General features: G+C 37.1%; 1 protein-coding gene across 1 annotated transcript in view; it reads left to right on the top strand.

Moving 5' to 3' along the window:
* LOC137399681 (BTB/POZ domain-containing protein 17-like) overlaps positions 1 to 18,490 on the top strand; it is a 40,027-nt gene extending 21,537 nt beyond the window's left edge. Inside the window, exons 5-9 of the mRNA XM_068085871.1 lie at positions 1,434 to 1,560; positions 8,903 to 9,079; positions 11,965 to 12,129; positions 15,184 to 15,333; positions 17,702 to 18,490. Coding sequence (XP_067941972.1) covers positions 1,434 to 1,560; positions 8,903 to 9,079; positions 11,965 to 12,129; positions 15,184 to 15,333; positions 17,702 to 17,926 — 844 coding nt within the window. The 3' untranslated portion in view covers positions 17,927 to 18,490. The remainder of the gene's footprint in view (positions 1 to 1,433; positions 1,561 to 8,902; positions 9,080 to 11,964; positions 12,130 to 15,183; positions 15,334 to 17,701) is intronic.
* Positions 18,491 to 19,174: the final 684 nt, after the last annotated feature.

Genomic DNA, 19,174 nt, shown 5'->3' with positions numbered 1-19,174 from the left:
CAGCTGATCATTGCTTATTACTAGTTGGTTTGTGTGATTTTAAAGAAAATAATAGTTATTGATGAACTGTTCCTTTTGCTTTTATGCTTTCTGGAATTGCAATTTAAACAATGATTAAAAGACCATTATTTTTATTACAATATGTTGTTTAATATTTTTATGTTATTATTTTTATTACAGTAGTAGCCAGTTTAAAGATATTTAAAACAATTGTCCTTTGTGTAAAAAGAGCAGATGAGCTGGCTTGGCTAGCGCTAACATTACTGTGACCAGCCCCTTGACAGTCTGGTGTGCCATGAGAGGTGGTCAGGTTGTGACCAGCCCCCTGACAGTTTGGTCTGCCATGAGAGGTGGTCAGATGGTGACCAGCCACCTGACAGTCTGGTGTGCTATGAGAGATCATCAAATGGTGCCCAGCTCCCTGAAAGTCTGGTGTGTCTTGAGAGATCGTCAGATGGTGACCAGCCCCCTGACAGTTTGGTGTGCCATGACAGATCGTCAGGTGGTGACCAGCTCCCTGACAGTTTGGTGTGCCATGAAAGATAGTCAGGTGGTGACCAGCCCCCTGACAGTTTGGTGTGCTATGAGAGATCGCCAGGTGGTGACCAGCCCCTGACAGTTTGGTGTGCCATGACGAATCGGCAGGTGGTGACCAGCCCCCTGACAGTTTGGTGTGCCATGAGAGATAGTCAGGTGGTGACCAGCTCCCTGACAGTTTAGTGTGCTATGAGAGATTGTCAAGTGGTGACCAGCCCCCTGACAGTCTGGTTTGCCATGACAGATCGTCAGGTGGTGACCAGTCCCCTGACAGTTTGGTGTGCCATGAGAGATAGTCAGGTGGTGACCAGCCCCCTGACAGTTTGGTGTGCCATGAGAGATTGGCAGGTGGTGACTAGCCACCTGACAGTTTGGTGTGTCACGAGAGATTGTCAGGTATAGTAATTATACGTACAATTAATCCGCAATACAGCAAGGTGGTTGAGGGGTGCATTTTAGCGATGTTAGCATGTCTGATTGCTAAGCCAAATTTTCGATGCAATGCATTCTTTTTTCCCAACCAAATTTTCTTTCCCAAATAGACCCTATTTCCTATTATTATAGTACAGATTATTTATATGTTAGTATATTGCACTTGTTTTTCTAATCAGGACATTCACATAGTTGAAAGAGAGATCAGTCAAAATATAGATATATTAGCACCAAAGGACATATTAAGTGAGGTCAAACTCAGATAAGATATGTTTGCAACGACTTAGGTTGAAGCTGCCAAGCCCCTCAATAATGGATATACCCCTGTACATGTCTTAATCTTTTTTTAGATAGGCAGACAATGAGTCATATCTTGCGAATTGTAACTGACACCATATTGTCTGGATAAAATTGATATATCATCCTTATATTATATCTATTATATATATTCTATTTGTTGACAGGTACCCTTGGTCCAAAGCCCTCCACCTCAAATGTCTGCACAACCAAAGCAAAGCAACCATCGCCTGGAATGCCAAGGACATCATGTCATCACCCGATTGGCTATCTATGGAGTATGAGTTCCTACTAGTAAGTTTATAGCTGTAAAGTTAACTACCAGATATAGCTAGAAGAGCTCAGTGTTAAATTAGGAGCTCATCGTTAAATTAGCGAATCTACATTTAATTATTAAACATTTAATAAGAGATGGTTTAAAGTTTTCCGGTTTTGCTTCAGGCATGAAAATTTTATAGCTGTGCTAGTACACAATCACTGATAATATCTCACCAATTTATTTTTACATTGTTCAGTGCACACCCGGGTTACGACATCTTTGTTTTGCGGTTTCTTCGTCTTATGATGGGGAACAGGATGTTATTCCGTTCCACTCCTTACAGCATTTCTTTTGCCATACGACATCAACAAAAATGTCTTTTTGAAATGCAAATTTGGCGGTTGGTGTGCTGAATATGTTGGAATAACAAAGATGTCGAAATGCTATTCGTCGAAATCTCTCCCCAATGTCTAAAATAAATACGATGTTTGCTCTCTCTCAGTTCAGCATTATTCGTGTTGCGTAAATGTTTGATATTGTGTGAATGAAACGAGAATTAGTGAAAAGTAAGCGAAAGGGAAAGTTTATTGTGTATTTTAGCATTTAATATAATATTTAGATTATTTACTATAAACTTTAATTCGTTATACGTATATAACTATATAATTACATATATAACTTAAATTTGTTAGCAGTTGGTTCTATGATTGATAACAGCCTTAAAGGAAGAAGTAAGAATTATAACCATAAGCAGATCATAACCACTAAATACACTGAAGTTCCTGCAGGTAACTATAGTTACCAAGGTTAATATGCTATATTGTTACTAATTTTTAATATACATGTACAGTACTTATATAAAAGTTAGATGTTTTTTTTCACCAGGGGTGTTTGCATTAGATAATTACTATGGGTTTCTATAACCCTTATACGACATTTTCGCCTTACGATGCCAACACCGGAACGAACTAATATCATATGGCGGAGGTCGACTGTACTATAATGTGATTATTCAGGTTGTGGCAATAATCGTTGTTACTAGGAAGGTGCCGGAGTTCGCCATGTATCGAATCTCTGGTCAATTGTTTAATTCTGTAATCCTGCATCCTGTGAAAGACTATTAAATTATATAAGAGTTGAATGGATGACATGGAGTTTGTTTAATGTAAAAGTTAAATGTCATGGATATGTCGACACGTGCGCGAGACTCGCTCATGTCTAGCCGAATGATGTCGCTTTCGAAAACACTCACAAACTCGCTGGTGTGTTTTGTTGAGACTGAAGTTTTTATTAGGATGACCGTGGCATTTTTGTCTCGCGTTTGCGACATCCACAAGTTATATTTTAAGCAAATCACAATCTGAAGGTTTCAATGGTGTTATCAATTATTAGCAAGGAGCCAATGAACCAGCTCTATTTCTGACATTACTTGTGGAATTTCTACATTCTTGACATAAAAATCCATCAGTTATTTTCATTGAAGATGAATCTCTATGAAAGAAATGCTATATATTTTATTTGACACAAAGTTGTGGCAGCACTATACATATACAAAGTTGTGGCAGCACTATAAATATACAAAGTTGTGGCAGCACTATACATATACAAAGTTGTGGCAGCACTATACATATACAAAGTTGTGGCAGCACTATACATATACAAAGTTGTGGCAGCACTATACATATACAAAGTTGTGGCAGCACTATACATATACAAAGTTGTGGCAGCACTATACATATACAAAGTTGTGGCAGCACTATACATATACAAAGTTGTGGCAGCACTATACATATACAAAGTTGTGGCAGCACTATACATATACAAAGTTGTGGCAGCACTATACATATACAAAGTTTTGGCAGCACTATACATATACAAAGTTGTGGCAGCACTATACATATATAAAGTTGTGGCAGCACTATACAGTTGGTAATGTTTGAATGGTTTATAGCTAGATAATGATATCATCAATCAAAATGGAGGTTGGCAAATCGGTTTTTTAAAAGGCCTAGAGCCCTAGATGCACATTTTGTGGTTATGGAAGCAATATTCAGTTATCAAGGCACGTGGAGACCCGGTGCTGATTCGAAATGTGACAAACCACAAATCCATATCTACATACATTCGATCAGCTGTAGATCAGTAAACTGTTTGCTTGACCTCAAAATAATGAGTTCATGCTAGCTTGTTTTTGTTTGCTCATAGATTTGGTGGTGAGGAAAGCCTACCACGAGATAGCGCAGGTTGAAACACTTACTTTTAATTATCTTTATGCGTGCCTTTGATTAACAACAAGCTAAGCAAGCAATGTTCTTCCACACCTACCCCTTCCTTCCGAAATCTACGTCTTAATCTAAAACGCTCATGGGCTAATAACTGACTTTCATATTTGTTTGGACTATCGGCAAGTGTAGGTTGACCACGCTCTACCCCAGCTCTCTTGAAATACAGCTCTCTTGCGCTGAGTAGCTACAAATTATTTGTAAATGTATATTTCTATCTTTGCTATAAATATATTCTTATTAAAAACTTGCATCTGCTCACAAAACTGTTTTTCCATTTTTGCAGACTGCTCCTCACTTTATTTTATAAAAGTGGGTGAATTAGAGCTGGGCTACCGAAGAGTGATTGAGCAAAATATAGTTTCCAAATAGCGAATGACTCACACAGATGTTAGTATTAGTGACTCACACTGATGTTAGTATTAGTGACTCACACGGATGTTAGTATTAGTGACTCAGTACAGATGTTACTATTAGTGACTCATACAGATGTTAGTATTAGTGATTCATGCAGACTCTAGTATTAGTGACTCATACAGACTCTAGTCACAGTCTAGTGATAGTGGAAATCAAGTCTTGAATTATGCATCTCCTTTTTATTGCTCAGAACATCTCTATAAAGACAGACACCTACTTCAGTGTCGTAAATTTTAGGATAAAGCTCTCATTGTCTCCTAAAGCTCTCTGTCTAAAGCTCTCACTGTCTGGGTATGTTACTGCTGTGATCAGTCGCCCGTCATTATTGCTAGTTGTCAAAATATCAGCTGATGACATACGGCACTAGTTTTTTCACCATTAACTAATCAGTTCTCCATCTTCTGAAATTTACTAGTATTTAATGTAATGGCCAGTGCCAGCATTTGTTGCTGTGCCAAATATTTAGTTCATTCAAGTTGGGCTGGTGAACTAAGCTGCCAGATTGCTGATTCTGCCAAAAGTATTATAGAGTGCTGCCAAATGTGTGGAATGTTGCCAAGGGTATTGCAGTATATGAAACATTGAATTTCCAAAGGTTCCTTAAATCTGTGGCTATCTAGGCTGGTGTGTTAGGGCACTGAAGTTTGGCAAAAGGCATTGTAACGATGTTTTAGTAGCTGCACAAGCCAAACACAGATGCCTGTTTTTCACCTTTCTTTGCGATATATGTTTTACGTGTACCTACGTTTTTTATCAATATCTGTCTTAGCTGCCTATGGGCCAAGATAAATGAGCATTTCGGTTTATTGTTTGGGATGCTTATCCATTTCCATTAGCTGAAGAACGAATAATCATAACGGCAGCCTTATCATTCATCATAACTTCTCACCGCCAAAATCTCTAATGTAATCAGCTGATGAAAAGCTATGAACACAAAAGTGTTTTGAACAAATGCCAACACGCTGGGCTTAGCGCTGACACTGGTAGATGTATAGAACCAACATATCCATGCCATCGATTTGAGAGGCTTGCTTTGCTCTCACAAATCAGTTTATCTTCATAACGTCTACCTGACTCACCCTGTCATTTATGACTTTTATAATATCACCCAGTTACTCATCCACGATGGTCCTTTTTGACACGACACTATGACTTTGAAACTGATCCTCCCAAAGATTAGTTGCTGTTAATCTTTCGTGAAACTGGGATATGGAGACCATGTATAGCATTGATAGGTATTCCATCCACCAGTAGAGTAAGTTAGAGAGGCTGATGTTCACCGCTGGTGAGACTACCAGAGTCTTCAGCTGAAGGCTGATGTTCACCGCTGGTGAGACTACCAGAGTGTTCAGCTGAAGGCTGATGTTCACCGCTGGTGAGACTACCAGTGTGTTCAGCTGAAGGCTGATGTTCACTGCTGGTGAGACTACCAGAGTGTTTAGCTGAAGGCTGATGTTCACCGCTGGTGAAACTACCAGAGTCTTCAGCTGAAGTCTCAACTAATATGGTCACTAGATTAAGTCTGTTGGAGCGCTGAGTGCGTCTCATTGGCTTATCTTGTTCTTATCCAGCAGACTTTTTGTCATTTGTAAAAACTGCTGGTAGCAAAATGCCTGCCATCAAGATAAACAAGTAATAATAATGACAACAAATAGATAAAAGATCATTAGAAATAGAATTGCGCACAATGCTCATGGTCAATATTTGATTTATGCAATGATTTAAAAAAATGAATGCATATAAAGTGTCAAAAGAATTTGTAGCCTATTCTTATATTACTGTACACAATACCCGATGCAACAACATATACATGTATGTAATAACAGTTTTGTTGAGTTGCCTGAGTTGTTGAGTCTGTTGAGTTGAAAACTTTTATTTAAGCTGGAAATCGTAATCATTCAACTACACATGATACCAAATCTGATTGGTATGATTGTCTAGTTAACGAGTCATGTGACCTGGGCGCCATTTGTATTTAGTTCCCTCCAAATTTGAAGAAACGTGTTAAGCGCATCAGAACTATTAAGCTGAAAACGCCATAATAGGTAGTTTAATCATGTAATATTGTAAACTGATATAATAATATAAAAATGCAATTTTTACTTTTGCCTTATAAAATATAGGCGCAAATTGATGAACATTAAAGTGAAACATTGAATATTCCACTTGATTTTCATTTTGCGTTTAATGATCGAACCAATCATTAAAATATTAACTTAGACAAGCACTCATGAAAATACATATGCGGTGCTACAACACCATGAAATACACATGCGGTGCCACGACACCTTGAAATACATACGCTGTGCCACAACAACCATGAAATACATATGCAGTGCTACAACACTATGAAATACGTATGTGGCGCTACAACACCATGAAATACATATACGGTGCTACAACACCATTAAATACATATACGGTGCTACAACACCATTAAATACATATACGGTGCTACAACACCATGAAATACATATACGGTGCTACAACACCATTAAATACATATACGGCACCATGACACTTTAAAATACACATGCGGTGCCACGACACCATGATATAGGCCTACACATGCTGTGCCACGACACCATGAAATACACACGCGATGCCACAAAACCATGAAACGGGTTGTCTGCTCCTCTTATAATTCATTGTATGATCGAGGAGAAGATAATTCTATATAATTCCCTGAAATTAAGTTGATGGAAACACCAATAAATTGGTGACTACTATTCTGATTTTAGCAAACCATTTGTCCATACTGTACTGAAAAGTGATGCGTCTGTAGAAAGCTTGATTATACATGTACTTATAGAAACAATTGCGCAACTGAGAATAACCGATGGCTCTTTCGACCAGCTACAATGTTCTTGTCTAAGTAAACAAGCTGTCTTACTATCTGACCTTTTAGCTGAGTATTTATAAACTTTCCCACTGTTGCCACGTACTTTTCAAATTCCAGAATGTGGGAATATTTTGCTATGTGGAAGCTTTTAGCTTCTCTGGCAGCGATAATGACAATTGCTTATTGTCATTATGCTTAAGGTTGCATTTTAAATCATTGCATAAATCAAATATTGACCACGAGCATTGTGGGCAATTCTATTTCTAATGATCTTTTATCTATTTGTTGTCATTATTATTACTTGTTTATCTTGATGGCAGGCATTTTGTAACTGGCTAGAGGGTACCTCTAGCTTTTATGGCTTTTGTCACCGTAGGGCATTAAGGTTGTTGGCGCCATTGTTGACGAAGATTAAATTTAAACAGTAGGCGACCGAAATATACCTTCTGTATAAATGAGTAATCTGCAAGGTATGACGTGCTGACGCTTTTGTGGTTACACTGCTGATGCTCTGGTGGTTACACTTGCTGACCATTCATGTCAATGTTTTTTTACAATATTGTTTTTAAGGAAATAAAAGGATAGCCTCAATTTTCTATGTTTATTTTAGCTATGAAATGAATCATTGCAGTGGTATGTGTATTGTGTTCGATAACCTTTAGAAGTAACAAAAGATATGGTTGGCAGTAACAGATATAGCCAATGAGACCTGAGGAGCACAAACATATTATAACTGGATACTTCTCTTACCCGGACCTCTCTGACACGAACAAAATTGATGCGAGCCGCCATCCGAACTGTCTCCAGTTGATATTCTTCATTTGATAAATCAGTTTTTGCTATCAGAGTGTATCAGCAAGTGAATATATCTTTTATAGACTCTCATATTCAGCTGCAACTACAACAAGTTATTGGTAATAATTCCAGATACCTGACATTAGAGAATGGTGCAACAAAAATCTACTTAATTTAGTACAAACTATTACATTCAACTAAAAGAATTATATGCCCGTTTATGGAATACAACGCTCTATATAACTTTCACTGATAATCTTGGCTTGAAATCTTAATGCTTCATTCAAATGAAAGGTTTATGGTTGCACAGGGTGCGGCACACTGTGTGACACACTGTGGAAATACCGGTGCTGCCTGATCTGTTACTAGCCCCCAGATATCAAAACTTATCATAAACTGTTGTTCACGGTCTGAAAAATCTTATGAGCAGTTGCATGGACGACTCCTGTCCTTGATGTGTAGAGCCATTCGTCTTTCTTGCCTTGTAATGTTGTTACACAGATACTGTTGTAATTTGGATAAACTGAGGTGACTCTCTTTGTAACTGTCTCAATCTCATGTTCTAAAGAGACAGATCTAGCAGTTAGATAGACTGTTTGTTGAGGACCTGGTTGAATGCTGAAATTGATAAGCTTTTACAATGGTAAATGTAAACCATTTTTCACATACGTCGAAGTATCAAAATCGTGTTAAACGAGGGCCTACTATTAGCTTGAGACAGTTATTGACTATTTCTATGGTGTTGCTTTTAAAGTTTGAATGAAAAAAAGCCTTGGAGTAGGTCGAGAGAATTAATTGTTGTTGATGTAAACGATTCACTAACGATATTACTTTGTAGAGACTTTTCTACTGATCACTTACTATTATGGTTTCGTAAGGATCCAAGAATATCAAAGTGGCGGTCAAATGGAGGTGGCGTTCAACTAGAGATCGCGTTCGATTAGAGGTTTTTCGGTACATGTAGATGGTCTATATACATGTACATCAGTGAAGTGTCATTATAATTTGTTTTGTTTTCCAATAAGCACCATCTATTTTTAGGATATGCTGAGCTCTTCGGATCTTATAATCCAATCAGAGCTGGAGTTATATGAAGCGGTGCAACGCTGGCTGCTACACATCCTTGAAAAGCACGATACAGAAATATTCATGGAATACTGCTATAAGCTTCTACAACTTGTCAGATTTCCCAGAATGCCTATTATGAATTTGCATACGGTAAGAGATGAAAACTCTGATATTCTTATCCTAAATAGTAGTCGAGATATTTGTGATGGTATATAAGTTGAAAGTTGTCTTTCCTTTATTTGCTATATTTTCACAACTTGCAGGCAATAATTTAACTATTAATAATTGAATTGACCTTTTCATAATAGCCTTCTCATTGCCAAATTCCTGTTACTATCATATAGGTGATAGCTGTTACTGATTGCAATTTGTCAGTGTTTTTATCCCCCAGTTTTATTCTAATATTGTTAGTTTTTAGTTACTTTGTTTGCAACTAAAACACAATTGCGAGATGTGAGTGCTGCTCAAACTTGAGTGTGGCTGGGCAAACAAACTGATCACAATTATCATGTAACAATAATGGTAACCACTAACAAAAATTAAATAAAGCATTTCATGAGGTGAACTTCTTTCTATTATGGTTTTAATAAAAATGGTAATGAAAATACACTACAAAGCCCCTACTTTCATCCATTGCAATGGGGATAATGCATGACTCCTTGTTCCGAAATAATATGGGAGTCAGAGCACAAGTTCATGGGCTTTCTGAACATAGCATCTGATAATTTGGTACAATGCAGTACAGAGGTTTAAAAAGCCAGCAGTGTTAGTTGATCCACAGTATCAAATTCACGCTAATGCGCAGTTGCGGTACATATGTAGTTTCAAATTTTGAAGAACGCGCATTCACAGTACGCATGAATTGCTGGCTTTCAGGTAATGCTTCAAATGGAAGCAAATGCAAAGTTTAGTGCAATAAGCAATTTTCAGTAGAAGCGCAGTTGGGAAATAGAAAGTTGTTATGCACTGCACAATTACTGCGTAAATGATACAAATGATACCATCTACATTTTTGTTTAGAGCGATTGATGTTTTCCTTCAGCCAGAAATATCAACTTATTTTACCAACATTGTTGGACTCCAGATCCTGAATGGTTTAACTCTTTTATACATTACCGATGTTTCAACTCTCAAGTAACAGATACATGTATGTTTCAACTCTCAAGTAACAGATATGTTTCATCTCTCAAGTAACAGATATGTTTCAACTCTCAAGTAACAGATATGTTTCAACTCTCAAGTAACAGATATGTTTCAACTCTCAAGTAACAGATATGTTTCAACTCTCAAGTAACAGATATGTTTCAACTCTCAAGTAACAGATATGTTTCAACTCTCAAGTAACAGATATGTTTCAACTCTCAAGTAACAGATATGTTTCAACTCTCAAGTAACAGATATGTTTCAACTCTCAAGTAACAGATATGTTTCAACTCTCAAGTAACAGATATGTTTCAACTCTCAAGTACCAGATATTCACATCATGATAATTTTATTTTGTACTTACCCAAACATGCACTCAACAATTGCAATACCTTTCTTTTTCTTTTATTTCTAACTATTAGTTCGGCACGTTATGCAAATCAATTTTTGTATAAAAATGACTATGAACTGATAGTAAAAGTATATATACATGTATATGTTTATATATATATATATATTTTTTTTTACAATTATTTTATGAGTTGATATATGTCTGACTCCATTACATTGGTAAGATGAGTTGATATATGTCTGACTCCATTACATTGGTAAGATGAGTTGATATATGTCTGACTCCATTACATTGGTAAGATGAGTTGATATATGTCTGTCTCCATTACATTGGTAAGATGAGTTGATATATGTCTGTCTCCATTACATTGGTAAGATGAGTTGATATATGTCTGACTCCATTACATTGGTAAGATGAGTTGATATATGTCTGACTCCATTACATTGGTAAGATGAGTTGATATATGTCTGTCTCCATTACATTGGTAAGATGAGTTGATATATGTCTGACTCCATTACATTGGTAAGATGAGTTGATATATGTCTGACTCCATTACATTGGTAAGATGAGTTGATATATGTCTGACTCCATTACATTGGTAAGATGAGTTGATATATGTCTGACTCCATTACATTGGTAAGATGAGTTGATATATGTCTGACTCCATTACATTGGTAAGATGAGTTGATATATGTCTGTCTCCATTACATTGGTAAGATGAGTTGATATATGTCTGACTCCATTACATTGGTAAGATGAGTTGATATATGTCTGACTCCATTACATTGGTAAGATGAGTTGATATATGTCTGTCTCCATTACATTGGTAAGATGAGTTGATATATGTCTGACTCCATTACATTGGTAAGATGAGTTGATATATGTCTGACTCCATTACATTGGTAAGATGAGTTGATATATGTCTGACTCCATTACATTGGTAAGATGAGTTGATATATGTCTGACTCCATTACATTGGTAAGATGAGTTGATATATGTCTGACTCCATACATTGGTAAGATGAGTTGATATATGTCTGACTCCATTACATTGGTAAGATGAGTTGATATATGTCTGACTCCATTACATTGGTAAGATGAGTTGATATATGTCTGACTCCATTACATTGGTAAGATGAGTTGATATATGTCTGACTCCATTACATTAGTAATATGAGTTGATATATGTCTGACTCCATTACATTGGTAAGATGAGTTGATATATGTCTGTCTCCATTACATTGGTAAGATGAGTTGATATATGTCTGTCTCCATTACATTGGTAAGATGAGTTGATATATGTCTGACTCCATTACATTGGTAAGATGAGTTGATATATGTCTGACTCCATTACATTGGTAAGATGAGTTGATATATGTCTGACTCCATTACATTGGTAAGATGAGTTGATATATGTCTGACTCCATTACATTGGTAAGATGAGTTGATATATGTCTGACTCCATTACATTGGTAAGATGAGTTGATATATGTCTGACTCCATTACATTGGTAAGATGAGTACCCGTTTGTTTTATTACAGGTCGAGCAGAGTCAACTTGCGCACAATGATAGTGTAAAGGAGTTTTTGACAGCACAACTTGGCCACGCCTACAGATTCCATTCGCTATGCATGGCGCCTATTAAAGACATACAGGAGGAGTTCCTTGATCTGAGATATCAACCTCGAGACTACTTGGATTCACAGGTATATATATATATACATGTATGAGCGAAATCTTCTGAAGTTACTATATATATGAATTATGGTTGAAATGCAAAATTACCCGAACGTTAGTAATAATTTGATCGCATTCTGCCAATTGGATACGGAATTTAATCTCTAGTTTTTGGAAATAAAGATTTATGAGGAGTATTTCGAAGGGAATATGTAATAATTGAATCTCACAGTTTTGGCACTGAGCCAACGGGGTGGATGAATGACTCTAATGAATAGAATAGTGTTTTTGTGTTGAATATAAATATTGTTTATTTTCATGCAACCGAATATTATATTGATGAGTTAATAGTAAAATAGTAGTAATGCGTTATTTGTTTTAATGCCAAGCTATTTAAACAAAAACAGAGTTCAAGTCATTGACAGTTTGATAATGATAACAATAAGAAATAATGATTAGCTTACTGGTTGTGACTAGTCCTTCTTAGATGTATAGAGTGAGTACATTTACATAGATGTATCTCGGTAGAACATCTATGTAGATGTATTGAGTGAGTGCATCTACATAGATGTACCGAGTTAGTACATCTACATAAATGTATCTAGTTAGTACATCTATGTAGATATATGGAGTCAGTACATCTACATAGACGTATCGAGTTAGTACATATACATAGATGTATTGAGTGAGTGCATCTACATAAATGCATTGAGTGAGTACATCTACATAAATGTATCAAGTGACTACATCTACATGGTGTATTGAGTTAACACATCTACATAGATGTATCAAGGGAATATATCTACATAGATGTATCGAGTGAGTACATCTACAATCTACATGGTGTGTTGAGTGAGTACATCTACATGGTGTGTAGAGTGAGTACATCTACATTGACTACGCCTACATGGATGTATTTAGTAGATATATCTACATAAATGTAGAAGTATTGCATTGTTTCATTGATATTCAATTTACCTAAGTGCTAAAAACAAACAACTTTTCTCATTTAAAATAAAAATATATAATATGAAAACTTACACATTTCCTTCTTTTGCCCTACTCGTAAAACTAAAAGTATGGACATGTATTGCATACTCAGCAGGATGCGTAATTGTCAGCATTTTCACATCGCATCAAACAAAATGCAGAACAACGAAAGCAAATATAATTGTGGTTAACCGTGTTATTGCTGCATAAATGTTTTAAAATTTTAATGCCACACTCCCTTTACATAAAACATACCAGTAGCATTAGTCATACCTCGATATATGAGTGCCCCAAAGTATGAGAAAATTGAGATATGAGAAGAATTTCGAGCAAGTTTCTTCCTTGATATACGAGTAATATTTAAAGGTTGACTTGCAACAAAATTCACATTACAGTTATTTGATATGAAAAGATTCACCATGTCTTACTCTGTTGTGTTGTAGGTGCAAAATATGTGGAAATGTGATTACAAGCTCTTAAAAGCTCAAAAACAAACAGTTAATCGCAGCCACACGAGACCGCCGTAGTTTGGATTCTCTTTCCAAAACGGCTCAAATGTGACCTAGCTGTGGGAGATGGTTTCTGTTTACACTTTCACGCAACCTTATTCATCGAAATATTTGCACAAATATACTTCACGCATTCAATAAAACCATGTCTATTGTTCTTACGCGTCTGTTTTATCGTCATTGTAATGTTGTCACTTTTAGCACTGATATCTTATAACTTACCGTAAAAAATCTTTAAACTTTTTAACCTTAGCTCGAAGGAGTACATATCATTGTCTGATAATCATGACGAGCCTGTTGGTTGCCTGTAATAATCGAAAAGTGCTGCAAAAATTATTTGCGAAGTATTGGGTCAGGTGATCATATTACCACTTGACGATTGAATAATGCCGAAACTGTAAAGTAGCGAGCATCTATATTTGATACGGGGTATTCGGTAAAACCCGAAGTGTTTGTCATAAACTAGTGCTACGATAAGTTTTATATTGAGCTTTTTATTGGCCTTTCAATTCACGTGAGAACATCACCTGACAAGACATAACCAAATGTCATGGCTACGTCAGAGAAATAAAGATATTCCAATCTACGGCGGCTTTTCGTTTTTGAGCTTTTAAGAGCTTGTAATCACATTTCCACATATTTTGCACCTACAACACAACAGAGTAAGATATGGTGAATCTTTTGATACCAAATAACTGTAATGTGAATTTTGTTGCAAGTCAACCTTTAAGATACAAGTGTACAAGGCGGTTCTCGATGGCCATTACACTCTATGACCAAGTATGCGAGAGATCGCTTGCGAGAACACCATGGATCGGCCGTTCTCCCCAAATCAGTTTGAAAAAAGTTTTTCAAAGGTTGGCTAAAAGTTATAGTGAATCTGAGGCAAAAAGCGCCAAACCGGAAATGGATAATAAAAAATAAAGATGACAAAATTAAAGTAAGTTTAGTAAAAAGATTAAAACTTAGCTCAAAGTGTGTGTTTAGTAAACTAAATTCGTATAAGTTAAATTCAATATTTCTGTTATTTAGCGTCACAAGATTTTACTGTACTGAACTCGTTGCTGCTAAGTCTCTCTCAGACCGCCATTAGCTACTACATCTGTCTCGAAGGTTAAAACTTATAGTATTGTACATAGTGTAGTTATCTTTTATTGCAGATTTTATCAACTAAGCAGGTATTTGTTACTTTGTTAGCGTAAGTATTGAATTACAACAATTAAAACACGTTTCCCACCGTAATATTCTGTTATACTTGGTTTTTCATACCATGGTCATGGATTAATTTGTATTTATTTATTTTATATAAGAAATAGTGCCTTGAAACACGAGTAAACTGAACTACAAGCTCAGTCACATAACGCATTAAGCTCCTAGGTTGAGGTATGACTGTATAGTCAAATTGTTTCCTGTCATGGTTGCTTATTGCCTCTAATTTTCTACGTAGAATACTATCACACAACAGATTTAGGCTGAATGTCTTTCTCTCTCTCTCACACCTGACACGCCTCCAACTACCTATTTTCTTCTGTTTATGCATCATGTAAAACTCTTCTCTATCTCTCTTGTGTCTCGTTCACAAAGGTGGACAGCGTGAGAATACAGAACACTATGAGATATGCCATGCAAGTTGAGGTGAAGACCAGTCCATCTCCGCTGCCGGACCAGCGCAGGGATGCTGAGTGGAAACTGAGTTACAGGAGAATAGCCAGCACCGGCGTATGGTCCCTACACGTGAGTATCAGCAGAAACTAGCAACTAGTCATCATAAACTAGATTGTTTAACACAGACTAAAAATCATCTCTATGTGCAATGAGACACATTAGAAATTGCTGACAAATTTTACTCGAAAAGATTTTTGTTTTGGTTTGTAAACGAAGGGAGTTGCTTCAGGAATTTGAAGTAATTTTTATTTACTCAATGTTAGAAATTCACAAAATATTTAAAGTACATTATATACATTATAGCATGGTTTTATTGACATTCAGTTGTGACAACTAGTTCTAGGTTGTCTTCCTGAGGGCTGAATTTGTCATCATTGGGATAGGAAATCCATTATGCTTCCTTTTTCAACCATACATAAAGATATCCAGTTTCGTTACATTTGTTTATTTTTTAACAAATCCTTGCACAGGGTAGTCATGCAAAGTTTCCAGATTCATCTTCAAGGCAGCAACATTTTGTTTGGTGGTAGAAGTAATATAAAGTTTCATGCATTCTTAACACCACTAATGGTTTGTCTGGGAATTCAACCCTAAACTGTTGTTCACAAGTCAGGCACTGGAGACCAAGAGGCTGCTCCGGCTTTCTTACCTTTGTTATTCTTAAGAAATTTAACAAAAACCTTTGTCACTCAACTCGGTGGAGCTCATAAACAATATATTTTTGTTTTCAACTGATTATCAACCGACAATATTAATGCATAGTAATGATTTATATGCTGTCTAGCTAATATTTTAAAACATTTTTGGACAGCCTGGTGTTGGCTTGATGATGAATTTCCGAATTACACCAAAATGATTTCATCTTGTGATAGAAAAGTTCATTTACTTTTTATTTGATACTAACCCCCTGTCAGTACAGACCAGTTGATACTGGCCTCTGTCAGTACAGACCGGTTGATACTAGCTCTCTGTCAGTCTAGACCGGTTGATACTAGCCACCTGCATGTCAGTACAGACCGGTTGATACTAGCCCTCTGTCAGTCTAGACCGGTTAATACTAGCCCCCTGTCAGTACAGACCGGTTTATAATAGCCCCCTGTTAGTACAGACGGGTTGATACTAGCCCTCTGTCAGTCTAGACCGGTTGATACTAGCCACCTGCATGTTAGTACAGACCGGTTGATACTAGCCCTCTGTCAGTCTAGACCGGTTAATACTAGCCCCCTGTCAGTACAGACCGGTTTATACTAGCCCCCTGTTAGTACAGACGGGTTGATACTAGCCCTCTGTCAGTCTAGACCGGTTGATACTAGCCACCTGCATGTTAGTACATACCGGTTTATAATAGCCCCCTGTCAGTACAGACCGGTTGATACTAGCTCTCTGTCAGTCTAGACCGGTTAATACTAGCCCCCTGTCAGTACAGACCGGTTGATACTAGCCCCCTGTCAGTCTAAACCGGTTGATACTAGCCACCTGCATGTTAGTACAGACCGGTTGATACTAGCCCTCTGTCAGTCTAGACCGGTTAATACTAGCCCCCTGTCAGTACAGACCGGTTTATACTAGCCCCCTGTTAGTACAGACGGGTTGATACTAGCCCTCTGTCAGTCTAGACCGGTTGATACTAGCCACCTGCATGTCAGTACAAACCGGTTGATACTAGCCCTCTGACAGTACTAGCCCTCTGTCAGTACTAGACCTCTGTTGGTACTAGACCTCTGTCGGTACTAGACCTCTGCCGGTACTAGCCCTCTGTCAGTACTAGCCCTCTGTCAGTACAGACCGGTTGATACTAGCCACCTGCATGTCAGTACAGACCGGTTGATACTAGCCCTCTGTCAGTTTAGACCGGTTGATACTAGCCACCTGCATGTCAGTAGACCGATTGATACTAGCCCTCTGTCAGTACTAGCCCTCTGTCAGTACTAGACCTCTGTCAGTGCTAGACCTCTGTCAGTACTAGACCTCTGTCAGTACTAGACCTCTGTCAGTACAGATTGGAGAACAACTATCTGCACAATTATTCAAAAGTGCCAGAAGACACGGGTGCGGGGAGAATTAGTGCAGGTATTCGAATGTTGGTCTATCCAGCCGAATATCTCAAGTTTGAATCCCATACGATGAAATCTTGTTTCCAACCTCCAGCCGTGGCTTTGAACACACGGACATACACGGGTCCTATAGTAAGGATTGCTGCCAGCAGCGAGTCCATATAAATTGGTTGGGGTGTATGTCAGTTGGTGAGATGGGTATACAATTATAAAATTCAGAAGGGAGTTTGCCATAGAAACGGAACTTCACCACAAACAATTTATGCATTTTCTTGCATAAAATGGTATCCGTTATGATATTTCAGGAACTGACTTTGATTGCTGCTGTAGAAATCTCCATAGCACCATGAAAAATCATAATAGGTGAGATATTTATATTTTAGATTCAATGTCAAGACGCCACACTGAATAATAACAATGCTGCCTATGAGTCAACCGTCATCATATATGACACTAGTGATAAAATAATACAGGTGGTCAAACCTGAGAAGGCTTGTTGTCGAAGAGGTCAAGCGGAAATCATAGATGTTCCATTGGAAGTCACTGGAGCTGGTAAAACCATGGTAATATTGATAAAGCCAGTTATTAGTGTACGGAAACCGGACTAACGACTCCAAGATTTGTTACGATTATTAATATTCACAACAGTCATTTTGTATGCAGATATGAGCATTTTACTGCTTGCCATTAATAATACATTACAAAGATTACATATGTTTTTACCCTAGCTCTCCAATTCCATACAGTTGTGCATTTATTTGTGCTCTTCCAGCTTTTTGCTATCATCTATTTTGTTATTCTCATTGGTTATAGAAATTTTTCTGTAAGTTGTTGACCAAATTAAATGTTATACATCATAATTGTAACTTGTGGCCAGGTTATTAAACATTACAAGTGGCATTCAAACACCTTGCGAGAGGCTTTCTTGTAATTATTGTTTAACTAAAAAAAAGATGTGCAGTGCTGGCCCATTGTTTTTCACCTTATCAGCGCTAAGTCATGTACATGGAAAGTGAAGATTTAACAGCATAAAACAGGTAAATTTCACTGGCTGTTTTTGCTGATACACATTTTACTCTATTACTGTAATTTTCCATATTTAAAAATATTCTAGTTTTATTTATCCCTACTTTTTGAATTATTGTCAGTGAATAAAACATGTATTTTTATAATTGTATCATGATTTCAACACGCTCGTGTGCAAAGTGTTCACGAGTCACCTTATCTTGCCACACCCAGGATCATTTCTTCCTACAACTTCAGGAGCCTACACTTACTCAATGGTAAACTTGTCATATGTATGAGCTTCAGTAATCACGACAACATTACTATGAAAACTCTGTTTGCAAGTTAGTCTTCAAAACCAGATGCTAGAGTTTACCCATGTAGGAATAATTGTGGCTACTGATTTGTAATCTTTCGACAAACAATGCAAAGTAGATTTGGCATATTTTGGTGAAGTCATCAGCCACCGAGAAGCTCCCTTTTGTCATGGCTGTGGATTTGAGCATATTGTCATCTTTAACGCGGGCAGTAGTTGACTTACACTAGGATTGTAATTCTACGAGGCTGTCAGAATAGCTGCCGGAAAGATAGGTTATGGTAACAGGTTTGCAAGGCTGGTCAGTCAAACCACATCCAAGACCATCCCTGATGGTGAATGAAGGTTGGCGCTTCAATGTACATCCAGCCAGTTTTCAAGGATTAATTTATCAAGCAGTTCAAAATAAATGGCTACTATAAATGTTTCTACAGCAATAACATATTGAAACATCAAAGTATCAAAAGATATCTAAAATTGTCAACTTTTGTTAAGATGCGCTTTTGGAAAAAATAAGAAAACCTTAATGTAGCCC

Source organism: Watersipora subatra, chromosome 7 (genome assembly GCF_963576615.1).
Source record: "Watersipora subatra chromosome 7, tzWatSuba1.1, whole genome shotgun sequence".
Taxonomy (NCBI): domain Eukaryota; kingdom Metazoa; phylum Bryozoa; class Gymnolaemata; order Cheilostomatida; family Watersiporidae; genus Watersipora; species Watersipora subatra.
The sequence above is the reverse complement of the archived record's forward strand: the minus strand, read 5'-3'. Positions and strand labels throughout refer to the sequence as shown.